The sequence below is a fragment of the Lampris incognitus genome, chromosome 16 (assembly GCF_029633865.1).
Source record: "Lampris incognitus isolate fLamInc1 chromosome 16, fLamInc1.hap2, whole genome shotgun sequence".
NCBI lineage: Eukaryota > Metazoa > Chordata > Actinopteri > Lampriformes > Lampridae > Lampris > Lampris incognitus.
The window spans coordinates 17,626,153-17,645,446 of record NC_079226.1 but is presented as its reverse complement, the minus strand read 5'-3'; the positions used below and the strand labels follow the sequence as shown (position 1 = coordinate 17,645,446).

At 45.5% G+C, this 19,294-nt stretch overlaps 1 protein-coding gene across 1 annotated transcript; it reads right to left on the bottom strand.

Moving 5' to 3' along the window:
* Nucleotides 1-12,686: 12,686 nt before the first annotated feature.
* khdrbs1a (KH domain containing, RNA binding, signal transduction associated 1a) lies at nt 12,687-17,360 on the bottom strand. The gene is made up of 9 exons (XM_056295568.1): nt 17,037-17,360; nt 16,418-16,545; nt 15,940-16,056; nt 15,681-15,827; nt 15,466-15,593; nt 14,927-15,200; nt 14,253-14,329; nt 14,078-14,139; nt 12,687-13,610 (listed from the first exon to the last, which is right to left on the bottom strand). Exons 1-9 carry the CDS (start codon nt 17,197-17,199, stop codon nt 13,504-13,506), a joined length of 1,203 nt encoding a protein of 400 aa, XP_056151543.1. The 5' UTR covers nt 17,200-17,360; the 3' UTR covers nt 12,687-13,503.
* Nucleotides 17,361-19,294: the final 1,934 nt, after the last annotated feature.

Here is a 19,294-nt window from a genome sequence, read left to right as displayed (position 1 = left end):
TGAAAATGTCACAGGACAAGGGAGATGTAGAAGAACAGTCTGAGTTGAGTCTGGATGGTGCTGGTGTGGGGACCGAAGACCCCGGAGAGCACGCCTGGATGAAGCTCCTCCTGGCGCAGATGGAAACCATGAACCAGGCCCAGGTTCAGATGCAACGCCAGATGGAAAACGTGGAACGCCAGGCCCAGGTTAAGATGCAACGCCAGATAGAGATGCAGATGGAGGCCCTCACAGCGCATATCGATGGACTAGCGGAGGCGGTGGCTAAGCGATTTCGTCCCCCCACACCTCCCATTCAGCGCGCCGATTGGGCCCGTCATCGTTCGGATATCCGGGGTGAGCCTCCCGGTTTGTCGCCCATCGCTCAAGTGGTGAAGCAGGGGGTTTCTCCTGGTGGCCCTCAAAGCGATAGTTGTGTAGGGTCGGCAGGGGCTGTGCTCGGAGAACGAACTAGCAGAACGGTGCAAGACATGGGCCTACTCTCGCAGTTCACCCCGGCCCGGGAGAACCCAGGGGCCAGACAGCGAGATGGCGCTGATCACCTGTTGCCAGCAGCTATGGGCGCAGTGGCTAACTTGAGCGACCGGCGCAATGAGGAGACGCCAGCCAGGCCGAGCAGCAAAGCGGCCCCAGCAGCCCTGCGCTATACAGGAAATGGACCCAGTGAGCCCGCACCACTTACCAGCACTCCGATCGGTCATGGTGGAAAAAATGGAGCGACTGCAGTACCACCCCCCGACGGGATGCAGGGTGGCCAAATGTCCCTGGACAGCAACGGCGGCCGAAACCTGCTGGATGACAGCGTTGGAGGGCAGGCAGGTTCCTCTAGAGGTCAACAGAGCCAGACAGGAGACCTTCAAAGTCGGAGCGGCAACCGAAGCTCACAAGGTCCCGACCGAGGACACGAAAATGACATCAAGCTCCTCGCCACTTTTGATGGTAAGGGCGACTGGGATAGTTTCGTTGGACCATTCGAACGGATGGCGAGAAAGAGGGGCTGGACCGACGAGACCTGTTTGAACGCCTTGTATCTCCGACTGAGGGACAACGCCATGTCTTTTGTCATCGCGCAGCCGGCTCCGATAAAAGATGACTACCACGCGCTCATCACCCAGTTACGCCGCCGCTACGGTAAAGAGCTGCCTGGGGGAACTGCGCGCCGTAAACTCAGCGAGGTTAAGCAGGCCAGAGAGATGACCCTCTATGCGTTTGGCGAGGAAGTGAGGGGACTTGTCACACTGGCATACCCGCGGGTTGGTGTTACACTGCAGGAGGCCTACGCTGCAGAAGCCTTTCTGCGCGGGCTGAAGAACCAAAACATCGCGTATGAAGTCCTGGGGGCAGAACCCAAAACACTAGCTGAAGCAATCAGGAAGGTTGAGGCACGCGAGTATGACTTTGGAGCGACGCTGGGGCGAGAGGTTGAAGGAGGGGGGAGAGTCCGGCGAGTAGCATGGGAAGACGAGCGGCGTCGCGATAGCTCTCCAAGTCCTCCGCCGGTAGGAGACAGCTTGAGCACCCCCGAGCTCAAGACCCTGGCCAGTGGCATCGACAACATTAACAAGGTGAAGTTGCACAGGCACATCAGCCCAGACCACCTACTCCAAGTGTGTTCTCGAGTATGTCCACTGCTGGAGAAAGAGGTTCCTGCCAGCGTGCCTGGTCTCCACAGCATCCTGGGAGCCGGCAGGCAGAACCTCCTGCGTACCAACAAGAGCTGCAAGCATGTTGTGTGGAAGGGCTCAGCGCTGGCTGCTCTGCACTGTGGACGACCCCCAGAGCCTCCTATTATCTATGGGAGTCCACCCAATATCGTGGAGACGAGCAATGGGCGTCGGCTCAATGGCTCCTACCGTCTACGCCAGCTACTGCCTACAGCTGTCTACCAGCACATGAAGATGCACAAGAGGATTCTGGGACATCTCTCCTCTGTCTACTGTGTCACCTTCGACCGCACCGGGCGACGCATTTTCACGGGCTCAGATGACTGCCTGGTGAAGATCTGGGGCACAGATGACAGGCGCCATGCTCTGTTGTCTGCTCCAGCACCAGCCATAGGGCCGCAGGAAACACCTGAAGGAGGTCCTCCCGCTGCTGACATGGAGGAGCCGGGGGCGCAGAGAACAGAGGAGTACGAAGGAGTGACAGAGCAGGAGGAGATCGATGAAGACCTTGATCTCCGGCTGGAGGACCTGTTCCACGCAAACGACGATGGAGGACCCAGCACACCAGGCTCCCCGGCTCGGTTCCAGCCGCTCCAACACACTGCTGCCAGCTACTCTTCAGGCGAGTCGACAATCACCCAACGTCGTGGGACAGCAGCCTGTGCTCCGGGCGGGCAGTCCAACGCCCCTGACCCAGAAGGAGACGAAGCCGACGCCGCTGAGTCCCATCTCCCGTACACCACCAGACGGGGCCGGCCAGTCCGGAGGCCCGCCTGGCTCCTAGACTAACTTTGACGGACGTGACTAGTTGACTTGGGGGTTACTAGGCTAGTCACAAGAGTCCAGTATGGATAGCGACCACCCACATTTGTTTGACGCCCTTTGTTCCGGGCCTAGTTCATTTCGCGGGTGTTCTGTCCCGTTTATCGTGTTAGATTAATCAGACTGATCTTTGTAGTCTGTTGTTCATTTATGTTGAAGGGACTCAACAGTGCTGGAGGGGGGCAGTGTAGTGGGAAATGCCTGGGGATGTACTTGGACTGTTGCACTGGGCACGTGCAGCTAGAGGACCAATCACAGGTTAGCTCGCGCTGTCACAGACGCAACTATATTAGACACCGCGGGGGAGACAAAGGCCAGAACTGTTTAGCAACCATATCGTAGACTGTCACCTTAGCGTGGGATAGAGCAGGGAAACCTAGCGTATCCTGGGCTAGACAGCAGATACGGTGGCTAGCAGTGGTAGTGTTAGCAGCAGACTGCCTCGGTACCTGTAGCTAGCTGACTACCCCCGTGAGCTTCCCCAGAGAGACTGAGAGAGACATTCACCCGGTCACGCCGGAGCCAGAGTACGGAGAGAGAGAGAGACACGCACCCCGGAGAGCAGCCATCCATCTCCCGCCCCGCCTAGAGCTCAGCCGCCCTGTTCCATCACCAGCCCTGGTCCCAAGGTGAGCTTGCTAACCCATTAGCACACGGCTAACTAGCTAACTAGCAGGCCAGCCCTAGCATTGGCGCAGCTATCTAGCTAACGGTGGTGAAGCCCGGTTTGTCGCACCTAAAAGTCCCCGCCTCCATCCATAGTTATCCGGGCTATAGAAAAACCGCGACAATACGTTTTGATTTGGAGCGGTCAGTAAATAACTGACCTTTCGCAAAGTCCCGCCCCCCTTAGTTACTGTTGCTACGCCCGTCATGCATTTCAGAACTATCCAGGAAGTAGCCGGAAAACACCAAAACATGAAGGAAGAAATCAGCGCATTGTGTGGGGAAAGTACCAGTAATAATACTGTAGCGAATTCGGGGGAAAGCGCAACCACAGGAACTGCCGCGGCCGGGAGGCGAACCCGTATCGCCCGCACCGCAGGAGACATCGCTAACCGCTAGACTAAAGGGTCACACCCGCGAGCCAGCGGCCAGCGTGTCTTCTTATCCATGCACGTTACAATACGTTAGCTGTATTAGCTATCAATAATAGCTAGTAGCAAGCTTAGCTTGGAGAAGACAGGTATTTTTGTTGATTTTGGATGGATTAAGCTGGCCATGGGGTCTGCTATACTGCGAAATCTATTGCCGACATTGCGCTTCTTGCGTTCTGGGTTTCGGGAAGGGAAAGAAAATTACACCCCCTCCAAACTTTTCAGATATCTAGTGTCCGATTTGCAGATCCCATAGGCACACCGTTTCAGCATTTTGCTGTGTTTTAAAGCTTGACGGACCGTTGCTAAGGTAGGATTGGACAAGCACCGTTCTGGGGCGGTACTTTGTGAAAGGTCAATTACTTCCTTGCTGCGCGCGAGACATGGTTGCTCCTCGCGGGTGAGGAAGGCGGTTAAGCCGCCACGCGCACGGCTCCTCGGAGAAATTGAAAACCTTCTTCAACCACACGCCAAGAAGTCTCCGGAGGCTACACGTGTTCGCTGGTCTTGTCGCTGCTGAAGAAGTGTGAGTATAGACGTTTTGATACACATACTTTGCCAGTGGTTAAAAAAGTTTTAGCTGTAGTAAGATAAAGTTTTCCCTGTCTTTTTTTGATTTTCATGATAATGTGGTGCAGAATTGTCATCATCTCAGTTTGCTAGCAAACCTGTCATCAACAATGCTAATGCTAGCTAGCTAATGCTATGTAGCTAAAATAAATCTGTCTTGTGTACCGTTAACTTTGTAGGCTTTGTAGACTTTCAGGTCTCTCTGTTGGTGAGATTACTACGGTGTCTGCTCTTCTAACAAACTACACTGTAGCACATTTGAAGTTTTTCACAAATTTCTCAAGTAAATACTTTGTCCACACAGGCTTATTTATCTTAATTTTGTTGGCACTTTATACTCTATACTGTGACTGTATTTTTTTTAATGTGCATTGTTTTCTTTTGTATGTATCCTACTTTTGGAGGCACAATTTCTTTAAAGAATAAAGTATGGAAGCGTTATATTACATTTGTATGGTGCCACTCTGTTGTGTTTAGTACTATTTATCTTTAAACACAGGGATTGTAATGTTAGTAATTAAAGTAGATATGGTCATAAATTATGCAGAAAAGGCACAAATTGGTGCATAAAAATTCATCAAAATGCAGGAAATTAAGTGTTCGATGCTTAAAATTTCCTGGGGGGCGGAACACCCAGACCCCCTACTTCAGGCAACCCCTGCTGTCGCACATCCTCCAGTGTGAAGGGTGGGTGTGCGCGCTCATGAGAGGGACGGCACTAAGCAGCTCCTCACAGGCCAGTGGTTGTGTATGCCAAACTGTGCGTGAGGTCAGCGGCTGGGCATTCACAAATCCAAATTGCCTCCTTTTGTGCTGCCCCCCCCCTTCTCTTCCAATTGTACCTGGTCAATTACTCCGCTCTTCCGAGTCCTCCCGATTCCTACTCCACCCCCTCTGCCGATCCGGGGAGGGCTGCAGACTACAACATGCCTCCTCCGATACATGTGGAGCCACCAGCCACCGTATTTCACCTGACATTATGGGGTTTCGCCCGGGGGACGTAGCGCGTGGGAGGATCACGTTACCCAGCCCCCCCGAACAGGCGCCCCGATCGACCAGAGGAGGCGCTACTGTAGCGACCAGGACACATACCCACACCCGGCTTCCCACCCGCAGACACGGCCAATTGTCTCTGTATAGGGACTCCCGACCAAGCCGGAGGTAGCACGGGGATTCGAACAGACGACCCCCGTGTTGGTAGGCAACGGAATAGACCGCTACGCTACCTGGACGCCCTTGTGCTGTTTTACAATAATCTGATCCTTCTTCATTCTTCCAACTGACACAGAATTGTAGAATATTGTGCCCCCCCCCCCCGGCTGAACTACATTCCAAATGAAAACCTAAACAAACATATTGTCAAACTATATATTAAAGTTTTTTTTCTTGTTTTATATGGTTTTTGATAGCTGTGAAATGACTAAGTAACACCATTGCCTCACATCATTACATTATTATTATTACACAGCATTACATCACTGAATCCCCAAAACGCCTTTTTAACTCAATTTTGGCAGACATACCGCAATACAACAGACAGCTGCGCTCTGTTGGTTGTGTGAGTGGTCTAACTTGCACGGACACGAAAAGGGGGCTGCATTCACCTCGTCTTGACTGTTCTGTGTTAGAGTGTCACTTACCCAAGGTAAGGCGTTTTGAATACGGTTCGATGTTCCGGAAAACACTGAGGAAACTTCAAGGAGTGTCGATAACCGCTGGTCTTCCTCCGCAGTGAGGTTTAAGAGCGCCACGGTTTCCCCCGGTTTGATGAGCCGGTGCTTTCCTTGTTTCCCCTGAAGGCTAATTCCCGTTACCCTCAGTAGCAAGCAGCACGTATCAAGTCCGCCAGAATCTCACGGTTTCCCCTCACCTCCGCGCTGTGCGCGGAGACCTGCTGTTTGTTGGCCTCCTAGGCTGATCGGAGTGCAGCTTCCAGAGGTTTTCCATGCTATTTGATGTTAAATGTGTGAACTGGATTGCTCGTGCTTGACAATATTTGGAAAATTAGTAAGTGTTAATTATAATACTGTAACAGAATAACCCAGCTGCTGAGGATGCACAAGCCAGTGCATCCTTAGTGCCGGTCCCAAGCCCGGACAAATGGGGAGGGTTGCGTCAGGAAGGGCATCCGGCGTAAAATCTTTGCCAAATCAAATATGCGGATCATAAATAAGACTTACATACCGGATCGGTCGAGGCCCGGGTTAACAACGACCGCCACCGGTACTGATAACCAGCAGGGTGTCGGTGGAAACTATGCTACTGTTGGGCGAAGGAGAAGGAGAGGGGGAAAGCATGTCCAGAGGCAGCTAGAGAGGAGGAAGGGTAGGCATGTGGAGGTGAGAGTTGGAACTTTGAATGTTGGCACTATGACTGGTAAAGGGAGAGAGCTGGCTGACATGATGGAAAGAAGAAAGGTAGGCATACTGTGTGTGCAAGAGACCAGGTGGAAGGGGAGTAAGGCCAGGAGTATCGGAGGTGGCTTCAAACTCTTCTACCATGGTGTGAATGGGAGGAGTAAAGGGGTAGGGGTAATTCTGAAGGAAGAGTATGTCAAGAGCGTGCTGGAGGTGAAGAGAGTGTCAGACAGAGTGATGAGTATGAAGCTGGAAATTGAAGGTTTATTACTGAATGTTATCAGCGCATATGCCCCGCAAGTTGGGTGTGAGATGGATGAAAAAGAAGAATTCTGGAATGAGTTGGACGACATGGTGGAGAGGGTACCCAAGGAGGAGAGAGTGGTGATTGGAGCCGACTTCAATGGACATGTTGGTGAAGGGAACAGAGGTGATGAGGAGGTGATGGGAAGGTATGGAGTCAAGAAGAGAAATGTGGAAGGACAGATGGTGGTGGATTTTGCGAAAAGGATGGAAATGGCTGTGATGAATACATATTTCAAGAAGAGGGAGGAACACAGGGTGACGTACAAGAGTGGAGGAAAGTGCACACAGGTGGACTATATCTTATGTAGAAGGCGCCATCTAAAAGGGATTGGAGACTGCAAGGTGGTGACAGGGGAGAACGTAGCTAGGCAGCATCGGATGGTGGTCTGTAGGATGACTTTAGAGACCAAGAAGAGGAAGCGAGTGAAGACACAGCCGAAGATCAAATGGTTGAAGTTGAAGAAGGAAGACTGTTGTGTGGAGTTCAGGCAGGAGTTAAGACAGGCACTGGGTGGTAGTGAAGAGTTGCCAGATGGCTGGAAAACCACTGCAGAAATAGTGAGGGAGACAGCTAGGAAGGTACTTGGTATGTCATCAGGACAGAGGAAGGAAGACAAGGAGACTTGGTGGTGGAATGAGGAAGTACAGCAAATTATACAGAGGAAAAGGTTGGCAAAGAAGAAGTGGGATAGTAAGAGAGATGAAGAAAGTAGACAGGAGTACAAGGAGATGCAGCGTAAAGCAAAGAGAGAGGTGGCAAAGGCAAAGGAAAAGGCGTATGGTGAGTTGTATGACAGATTAGACACTAAGGAAGGAGAAAAGGACTTGTACCGATTGGCTAGACAGAGGGACCAAGCTGCAAAGGATGTGCAGCAAGTTAGGGCGATCAAGGATAGAGATGGAAATGTGCTGACAAGCGAGGAGAGTGTGCTAAGAAGGTGGAAGGAATACTTTGAGGGGCTGATGAATGAAGAAAATGAGAGAGAGAGAAGGTTGGATGATGTAGGGATAGTGAATCAGGAAGTTCAGCGGATTAGCAAGGAGGAAGTGAGGGCAGCTATGAAGAGGATGAAGAGTGGAAAGGCAGTTGGTCCTGATGACATACCTGTGGAGGCATGGAGATGTTTAGGAGAGATGGCAGTGGAGTTTTTAACTAGATTGTTTAACACAATCCTGGAAAGTGAGAGGATGCCTGAGGAGGGGAGAAGAAGCATACTGGTACCGATTTTCAAGAACAAGGGCGATGTGCAGAACTGTAACAACTACAGAGGTATAAAGTTGATCAGCCACAGCATGAAGATTTGGGAAAGAGTAATAGAAGCTAGGTTAAGAGGAGAGGTGACGATCAGCGAGCAGCAGTATGGTTTCATGCCACGAAAGAGCACCACAGATGCGATGTTTGCTTTGAGAATGTTGATTGAGAAATATAGAGAAGGCCAGAAAGAGTTGCATTGTGTCTTTGTAGATTTAGAGAAAGCTTATGACAGAGTGCCGAGAGAGGAGGTGTGGTATTGTATGAGGAAGTCAGGAGTTGCAGAGAAGTATGTAGGAGTGGTGCAGGATACGTATGAGGGAAGTGTGACAATGGTGAGGTGTGCGGTTGGAATGACAGATGGGTTCAAGGTGGAGGTGGGATTACATCAAGGATCGGCCCTTAGCCCTTTCTTGTTTGCAATGGTGATGGACAGGTTGACGGACAAGATCAGGCAGGAGTCTCCATGGACGATGATGTTCGCGGATGACATTGTGATCTGTAGCGAGAGTAGGGTGCAGGTTGAGGAGAGCCTGGAGAGGTGGAGGTATGCACTGGAGAGAAGAGGAATGAAAGTCAGTAGGAGCAAGACGGAATACCTATGCGTGAATGAGAGAGAGGACAGTGGAATGGTCAGGATGCAAGGAGTGGAGGTGACAAAGGCATTTGAGTTTAAATACTTGGGATCAACTGTCCAAAGTAACGGGGAGTGCAGAAGAGAGGTGAAAAAGAGAGTGCAGGCAGGTTGGAGTGGGTGGAGAAGAGTGTCAGGAGTGATTTGCGACAGAAGGGTATCAGCAAGAGTTAAAGGGAAAGTTTACAAGATGGTTGTGAGACCAGCTATGTTATATGGTTTGGAGACAGTGGCACTGACGAAAAGACAGGAGGCGGAGCTGGAGGTGGCAGAGTTGAAGATGCTAAGATTTTCACTGGGAGTAACGAAGAAGGACAGGATTAGGAACGATTATATTAGAGGGACCGCTCAGGTTGGACGGTTTGGAGACAAAGCAACAGAGGCAAGATTGAGATGGCTTGGACATGTGTGGAGGAGAGATGCTGAGTATATTGGGAGAAGGATGCTGAATATGGAGCTGCCAGGGAAGAGGAGAAGAGGAAGGCCAAAGAGGAGGTTTATGGATGTAGTGAGGGAAGACATGCAGGTGGCTGGTGTGACAGAGGAAGACGCAGAAGACAGGAAGAAATGGAAAGGGATGATCCGCTGTGGCGCCCCCTAACGGGAGCAGCCGAAAGTAGTAGTAGATAATACTGTAACAGAATAGTAACATATACTTTACATACTTTATACTTCAGTATAGTATTTTACAAGTATAATTTACTGATGTTAGTATATAGGTAGTATAGTATATTAGCAAAATGTTAGTATACTAACCAACCAACGCCAATACTACTGAACCAACACTAATACTGAATACACGAGTCTTATTGTCTAGTATATACAAACGCAACTTTTAGATACTTCCATAAGAGTGCAACTTTTTATTAGATGACAACTTTTATCAGTTTATATCAACGGTTGTGATTATTTTAAGGACCCTTAATAAGTTGAATGGACACGTATTTGGATCACATTCACTCAAACAGTTCCCCCCTAGTGTCAGCTGTATCCGCAATATAACTTTATGCACATGAAGTACTTTTAAACATTGAGAAATCTTACTTCAGCGCGTAATATCGTTGTAAAATATACTACCCCAACTCTTAAAATGGAGACGGAGCAAATATTAGATGACTAATTTTATGGAAAATATGGACCATCTTAATTGGGAGCGCATGGTTAAGTAAAAACACTCGGGATGGAAAACATGAATACCAAGTTCACCAATAGTTCAGTTACAGATTACTTGGCTTCAGGCAGTGCACAGACACCAAGCATCAGCAAGTTATCACTGACAGCAGCTTTTGTATCTCCACAGTGAATAAGTTCTTTTAACCAACACGTATCATCAGTGAAGTAGCTCAAAAGGCATCATTTGCGACAACGAAAGACATTCCCTTAACTGATTAAATAGACCATCATAACAGCCATTGACGAAATCAGCAATGTGCTAAGAAAATTTGCTAGATATAAGCAGTTGTTGGAAAAACTAATTGAGGTGAAATGTGTAAAATATGGGGGGGGGGAAAACCCGAAAAACAAAACAGGTATTTGTTAGAATTTTATTTGAAAAGGTTTCGTCAAGGTGGTTTGACATACAGAAAACTTTTTTGAGTACACCTTACTGAGAGAAAATGTATCAGGTCACAAGTAATCCTTTACAGAACACTAATCCTAAAAAAATGTGTAGGAAAATATATACTTTCAAATACAACGCATTTCAAAATCACAGAAAGTTGAATCAGTTCATTTCAACCTGAGCATGCTTACAGACAATGAATTCCACAATGGTAAAAAATAAATATTAATAAATAAATAAAATAAATAAATATATATATATATATATATATATATATATATATATATATATATATATATTAAAAGATTGAGCCGAGAGCCCACAATTAGGTACAAGAATTGAGATGCAAGTTCGGGCACCTCTAGTGAAAACCTGCCAACCTGTGGTTTCTGAAATTGTCTGTTAAGTTTAAATCGTTCATCTAAAAATCATAATATAGACATTTGTGCTTTCACAGTGCATAATAACTATAATTATATGTATAGTGTTAGGGTTACCCTAACATGGTCCATACAATTCACACTGCACTAGTGATTAAAGAATGTCTCGTGACCAGGAAGACTACAGATATCACCTTGTGTGTATACTTTGTACTCCTCCCTTGGCCATTAATAAATTCACTCATTAAATCATTAAAAAACATTTTTTAAAAAAGAATGTCTCGTGAAATGTACCAGTAACTGAACATCCTATGTGAAAGTCACATAATCATCTGGCATACTTGTCTTCAAAACCATGCTCAATATTAGCAATACGACTTGACTGGCAACTTCAGTTACCCTACGAGTAAACAGTCATCTAAAACATAAGCTAATTGACAGCTTTGTAAAGCCTTCCTAAGGCATCAGAGTCTGTCATTTAAATAAATTAACAAAATCAAAAATAGCGAAACATCTGATAAGCAGCCATTAAGCTCTTCTGATAAATCTATTACTACTTTTGGCTGCTCCTGTTAGGGGTCGCCAGAGCGGATAATCAGTTCATTTGATAAAAAAGAGAAAAGATATCCATATTGGAACATCATTACTCATGTACCCATATCACCTGGCAAGCTCCCATCATATAAAAAATCAGGGTGACCTTGACTATGATTAGTCAGCAATACCCCTCAGTCATCTGTCAAAGACCCTGTGACCTCCTGCCTTCTCCAAAGGCTTGTGATGGAAAAGACCTGTGGAAACAAAGCAAAACTCATCAGCCCTCTTTTCCAACCAAAATTGTGCAAAGTGCTCTGCAAACCTTCCCTAAATCAGCTGTCATTAATCAATGTTTGCACTCCAAAGAGAAAATATGTAAAACAATCGTTAATACTGAAAAGTTTAAAGTTCTTCAATTTCCAACTTACAGCGAGAAGTATATTACAAGCCGAAGCTCAACATCTCAACTGCACTTAAACAATTCTTTCACAACCTAAGAAGAGAAAAACAACATCAGTCCCCAGCACATGCATATGAAATTTGCACAGTGGGCAAGACACTCATGCAAATATCCTACTAATAGTATCATGCAACTCGAGCTGAAAAGGGGTTTTGCGAACCAATAGGATTTTTTTTTTTTACAAACCTTTTTGGTGCAATTGCAAAGTTTTACACATTCTACAACAAATTTTCAAAGATGGAAATTTGTAATATACTGTTCCCGAGTGAAATGACTGGACCATTGTTGTTTTTATTTGAGCAAGAGTTGCATCACAGCCATAACAAGATTGTTTTGTACAGCTAATTTTGCTCGGAGAGCTACTCATAGCAGATTTTGTACTTGAATGTACTTGTTTTTGATACCAGGTTTTGGATGACTTGCATTACTAAAATATTTTGTACAAAAAATAAAAATAAAACAAAGAATCTAATAAATGAGTGTTGGGGTTAGTTTTACCTTCTTGTGGCGATCTTTAGGCTTTTAGAATCCTCTCTTCTGCGATTTTTTTCTTTTTTAAAAAGCAGCCAGCATGACTTTGCATCAAAGTAAGATCCCTGCAAGCTTGATTTGAAATACTGATGACATTCAGTTATTTCAAATGCCTGAAGATACATGGGTCTTTGGGGAGCTTGAAGAGATATGCTAGCTAAAGGTTGTTGACAAAGGCAGCACTGTCATTTTCAACTGTCAAACAAGTACTTGGCAATAAATCAGTTCAAGGAATGATGGCTTTTTTTTGGAGAATGACATAACATGTATCATCTTCATAAGTTTTGAGTACAGAGACGAAGATGGTGTACTCATGATTAAGAGCAGATAGAACTTTTTAAAATCATGTCAATATCGTAAATAAATACAATTGAAAACCTCATTCACTTTTATTGAGAAACTAAGAAAATGAGAACCACTCTCAAAAACTGAAAGTATTCCTCCAAAACAACAAATGCAAAATACCATGTTTTGATTGATTAAAGAAGAACTTAGGCTTTATTGAAACAACGCACTGCAGCAAAACATTTTGAAATATATTTAGTATCCTATTTAGCCAAGAGTACACAAGCACTATGCATTTTGGAGACGGCACGGCTTTAGAACATATACAATTGTCCTAAGATTATATACATAATATTGAGTTGGCTGCAGCTCGTCTTACAGGCTGTAAGGACCGTTCACTAACCCTACAGACTTCACAACAATAGGAATTATCTGTGGTCATTTAGCTTGTAATGCAATAAATCAGTGTAGCATTCGCAAGGGTGGCAAAACGAGGCATTTGTGGTAATCGATTTAATGTATTGAATGAAATTTTAGGCGAGATTTCGTAGACAAAATTAAATTAGAATAACAAATACAAAAAGATAAAACATCTCTACTGGGAGTTTTTGTTTTCTCGCCAAAACAACGCAGAGAGCTGCATTTGGATTTGAAACTATACCTATGCTAGTTAGTTAAGTTACATTAAGCCATCAATTTTTTTTGCCCTGTCATTACGTGTAAAAGCTAATCGCCACATTTACACCTTGTTATGAAAAAGATAATCATTAAACAAATACAACTAAATATTACTTTTTTTCCTTTTTACGATTATGTCACTTACGATCGTAATCTGCCAACTACGCAATTGAAACATTGAATGGAAACATCTAAACAAAAACTTCTTGCATTTACGAATTTCTGATGTACTGTGATACACCCACCAAAAATGTTTTTCAACTCATTTAAAAACATAAAAAAGAACCAACGAGAAGGAAATTACTTTTGAAAAGGTAAAAGTTTGTTACAATCGAGGACAGTTGCCAAGGCAACTCTACCAGAAGCCATTCAGTATCTTCCATATGGATGCTCTCTGTACGCTTTGTTTTGTCTGTTAGGGGTGACTTTTCCCCCGGCCCCACTGTTGGACCACGAGCCATCCCAATCGTCTTGAGCTGGAAGGATTCGAAGAAGAAAAACATACGCCACATGTCAATTCATAGACAAAAGCAATGTATCGTCAGGAATTTAGTGCTTATTAATTGCGTGTAACATCCGTTCTCAGTGAGGGATGAAATCTTGCATGGCGATGAAGGTTAACATAAACTGTGGTAAAGACACAAGTTGTGAATGGAATCGTTTCCTTGCTCATCCACTCATCATTCCCTAAACACAAAGTAGGGTACTAACATATAGGACGTAATAAATGAGGATTTTGGACACTACTAAAGCATCAACTATATTTTCAGTTGCATTTTGGTTATTTTTGAGGGCACTATGTCGTGAATTAAGTTTTCAGCTAGAATTCAGACACAAAATATAGGAAAGTGAACAGTGTTATTTGTAGAGCAAATACGGAGTAATGTGGGCCACAGCTTTACATTCATGCATAAGGAAACCAAAAATGCCAGGATATGCTTACAGTAAGATTCATATGTTGCTTCCTGGGACTCTCCATGGCCATAATCATAGTATTCAGTATCCCTGAGAAAAGAATTGAAGTGTCAATACGGTAATTTGCCAAACCACACTCAAGTTTCAGAGGCAGAAATCGAGCTGGATTAAAAAACAAAAAAATCCTGATAAATTTGACTTACGCTGGTGCAGGTTGCTGACTATAATACGCATCATAGTTTTCATAGGTAGCCTCCGCATAGGGCTCTTCATATTGTTGCTGGAAAGAAGAGAAAATTATTACCATCATTTTCAACTTGTCAGTAGTACCCGAGGACTGGACTGAGAACCACTATACAAGAACATTTTGAAAAATATGGTGGATTGATAAGTCTTATTCATGACTTCTTCCACAAGAGGTTTAAAGTCTTAATTTAAGCCACTAAATTTACCTTAAGCCCCCAGGCCAGTTTATCTTAGGCTGCAATTGCATTGTCTACTTTTTATACTGGCCTTTTAAGATTGGGCTTGCTGACCGGAATAGAAAGACTACCTTGGTGATCAACAAGACATAACCATACAGACATTACAAAATACCATGCTCACCTTTTCTTTAACTTTAAAGTGCCTAAAAATGTTTAACACCACCCCTGATCACTGATATGCCACAATTTCAACTGGGATTTCTTTTGCCTAGTAAACAGTAGTAGGATGCTGCCTGTGAACTTGTGTTTCATGGTTAACGTTTTACCAGGTATAGATGACAAAAACTACTGACTGCTTTAATGAAAGGAACCACAAAGACCACTGCATTTTTAAATGACATTTAGCAGACAATTAACATTTGAAAAAAAATCAACAGGACACATCTACTTACATATTCATCATAGGCTTCGGCTTTAGGCTGTGATGCAGGAGGGAGAGCAAGCTGATGTTGTTGGTGGGAAAGAGCTTGGGCTGGGAGCATTCTTGGTGCCCCTGCTGCTGATGGCCTAGAGCGGGAAGCTGCACCTCCTCTGGTGGTTGTAGTAGGCAGTCCACCTCTACCACCTGGTGCTCCTCTAGGGGCTCCACCTCTTCCTAGACCTCCCCGTGGAGCCCCACCACGTGGAGCACTTCCACGGGGGGACCCTCGTGGCATTCCTCTCCCCCTATGAAAAATTCACAAGGTTTAAAAATTCAATCCAACTTAAGAAAACTACCAAAGAGCCTATAGGATGCTGAATATGGAGGAAAAGAGGTAGGCCAAAGAGGAGGTTTATGGATGTGGTCAGAAAGGACATGCAGGTGGCTGATGTGACAGAGGATACAGAGGACAGGAAGAAATGGATGATCCGCTGTGTTGACCCCTAATGGGAGAAGCCAAAAGTGGTAGTAGTAGCAGGGGAATAAAAGCTGGAATAAACCAAGTCTTACCTGGGTCCAGCAGCGCCAAGTGGCCCACCTCTGCCCCTGACTGGAGGACCACCTCTGCCCCTGCCTGAACCATCCTGGGCACCATTCAAGTAGTGGGGATCCATGTATGGATCCTGCTCACCAGGCTCCTGCAGACAAGGGGAAAAAAAAAGATTATGAGGCACAGCATCCCCTTGGAGGAAAAGATTACATCAGAAAAAGGGTTTTGAACATACTGGGATAAGGAACTTCTTCACTTCATCCATGGCATGAGCCATACGCAGATAGGCTTCTGGTATGGGGGCTGTGACCTCAATGAAAACATGCAGCTCCATGGCCAAGTGTGCATATTTAGCTTCACCGCCCTTTCTCAACTCTTCCTCCTAAGAACAGCATAAAAAAAAAAAACTTTATGAGAAAGTTCTGTGCTAAAGTACAGGATAACATTGATTCACTGTGACCAATACAGTCAGATAGCCCTTGGCCCAGCCTTACCTTATTCTTATCCCTCATTGAGCCTTTTCCCAGGACTGAAATCTTGGCTCCAGTCTCTTCTTGGAGCCTTTTGATTGTGTTTCCTTGAGGTCCCAGAATCTTGCCAACAAAATTGACCTGTGGAAAAAATAGTCGCATAAAAAGGGTTAACAGCAGCCACCTTAAACTGTAATTCTCCAAATTTCAGCAGTTGGAATAACATAACGGCCAGACGTTACAAATGCAGAAAACACTAATATTTACCTATACAATTTATTTGCCTAACTATTTAATAGTGGTAACTGTCTAAATAATTATATGCAATGAGTTAAACACAATATCTGCTGTACCATATGTCTAAGAGTAACGACAATTTCGGCGGGACTGTGAGACACAGCACGCGAAGACACGGACCACCAGTCAGGTTTGGATCAGGCGCAGCCGAAGTCTTCATAGAAGACTGGTTTCGAACCAGTGAGGAACAAAGACTAAGACTTACCCTCGGGAACTGTTTAGTAGGAATGAGCACACGTTCTTTGAGTTTCAGGTTTTTTGTGGCAAACAGGTCCAGATATGTTTCTTTGTCCTGCTCTTTTTTGGTGTCGCCTTTCTGAATCCTTTCTATCTCTGTTGACAGAACAAACTTTTTTTCAAAAAACAAAGCAAAACTCGTCATCAATAAAAAAAAAGCACAACAAATCACGGGTCCCAACAATCCATGTCAGCTACGACTCTTAACATTTTCTTGCATAGGCGTGGTAACACAACACCAAAGGTACCATTTGCGCCATTTCGCAAGCCATGGCGACAAATATACTTGTCTTTTTTTTTCTCAATCGCCATGAAGTATCGGGAAAGTGAAGCTTTCTAAACAAGCAAATGGTTTCCAATTGACCATGCATTTCTAATCGTAGATGTTAAAAAGTGACATTATTAAAATATGTTTAAGCTGTACACTGTGCGCCACGTGCATAAAGTGGAGCAAGGCCTGGTTTCATTGTTCAGTCTCGATGCATCCGGCGTCTCAAAAGGCCTCGGACAGGCCTCCAATTAAACTTCACCTTAAGCCTTTGTTGGCTTCAAATTAGGCTACCACAATAGAAATCAAAACACGCTACCTGCGGAAATTAGTTTCATTGCGTGTGTAAATGACGAATCCAGGCTGTCTTTTTCTGCAAGTAGCTCCGGCAGATACTTGCTGTCGTCCATTTTGCTTTTCTTCTGCGGTGGAACCACTACAGCAGGATCAGCGGTGCTCTTAGCATTCAGAAGACTCATCATACGCCGACTCGGTGAGTAGGCTAAAACCTCACTAACGTCGAATTACAAAATAATACTGTCGCGACTTGTAAAAATAACCAAATGTGAACGATTTTTGGAGGAGCGACGGGTCAACGTTGAGCCCGAACACAAGGAGAACAAATAGGAGGCGTTAATTTCTTTTGCCAACGTATTTCGCGAAGACCCGCCTCTACTCTGCCTCAGATTGGCTAGCGTTAACCAACCTAGCACGAGTACTAGCCAATAAGATGCAGAGTAGGGCGGGTCTTCGCGAAATGCGGGTGGACATTTATTTTATGGTTCGCGTCTATTTACAACGTTACAATACAGTTACAAAAATATACAAAATAATTATACAGATTACAGGGTACAAGCAAGATAAGGCACATCAAAGATACTAAACACAGACGCTTGGGGGGGGGGGGTTTCAATACATCATGGTTAGGAAGACAAGAAGGTTTCACTGATTTTTTTGTGTGTTTTAATAGTGTAACGATCACGGATGAATAGGCAGTGTTTACTGGATTTAAGAATTTCTACATATTGGATAAATATAGCACTGAAAACAAAGAAGTTAATGCTCAATAATCCAGGTAAGAAAATCACAGAAAGTTGAATCAGGAGCCGTTTAATGTGGGATTTCTAAACATGCCCTGGTTAAGTGTGGTTATCCTATTGTAACCGGTTGTTTTCTTGCCCGGTGCGGGTTTCGATACGAGGTGTATTGCATCACAAGGCGACGTCACTAACCGCTCGGCTAAAGGGTCAGACCCGTTAGCTAGGGGCTAACGTTTCTTATTAGTAGTTTACACTATCAAAGAAGGTTGAATCAGTTCATCTGGATACAACGTTTATTGACAGATACGTTTCATCGCTCAACTAAGTGACATCTTCAGTCTAAACTGATTGCAGGTATCATCACCCCTTATAAACAATACAGTATTGTAACGTGCACGGATAAATAGACTCGCTAGCCCTTGGCTAATGGATTGATCCCTTTAGTCGACTGGTTAACGTAGTCGTCCGTGGTGCGGGAGATGCGGGTTCGCGTCCCGGCTGCGGCGGTTCCCGGGCGAAAGAGCGGCAAATGGGTGTAGACCGCAGAGTCCTGGCCTGACGTGTTGGACCAGCGTCTGTTTAGTTTCCCAAATGTATAAGTCACGGCAATCCTCCCAGCACTTAACTGCGTACGCTATATTGCTCTGTTTGTGCCAGGGGATCCGATCCTTGGGGTGGACCAACATCCCGGCGCAGCTTGTTTTGAGGTTTGAAAGCAACGGAGACCCGGTGTTTGGAAAATACGCGTGCTTTTCTGACACTCCCGCCACATACGGAATCACCACCGGTGTACGCTTAGGCAGTTGTTGTCCTTGTCTCTTCGATTGACTGGTGCACTGTTTGGGTGTCTTCCTGGTGTAAACTACTAATAAGACACGTTAGTCCCCAGCTAACGGGTCTGACCCTTTAGCCGGGCGGTTAGTGATGTCGCCTTGTGGTGCAGTACACCTCGTATCGAATCCCGCACCGGGCAAGAAAATAACCGGTTACACTGGCTTTGACAAACGCCCAGTTAGGATAACCACATTTGGGCGCCCGGGTATCGGAGCGGTCTATTCCGTTGTCTACCAACACGGGGGATGCTGGTGAATCCCTGTGTTACCTCCAGCTTGGTCGGGCGTCCCTACAGACACGGCCGTGTCTGCGGGTGGGAAGCCGGATGTGGGTATATGTCCTAGTCGCTGCACTAGCGCCTCCTCTGGTCGGGCGAGGCGCCTGTCTGGGGGAACTGGGTGGGAAGCCATAGTTTTCAGTGGCGGGCAAAACAAAGTTCCAGCATGGCGACCAACAGTGGAAACTCCGTAGAGCAGCAGCACAGACCTGTCAATTTTCCAGCTGTTCCAAGCAACGACTATTTGTATCACCTTACGAAAGAAGAAAAACAAAGATATATTAACAAACTACAAGTTTTGGGCACTTGCGATCCATATACAGCACCCGCCGCAGTATTTCAGTCTCTGAAAACAGCGAAGTCCCTGCCAGAGCTCCAATTTGGCGAGGTTTACATATATCTTGTGGAGAATCCCTCTCCTTACAC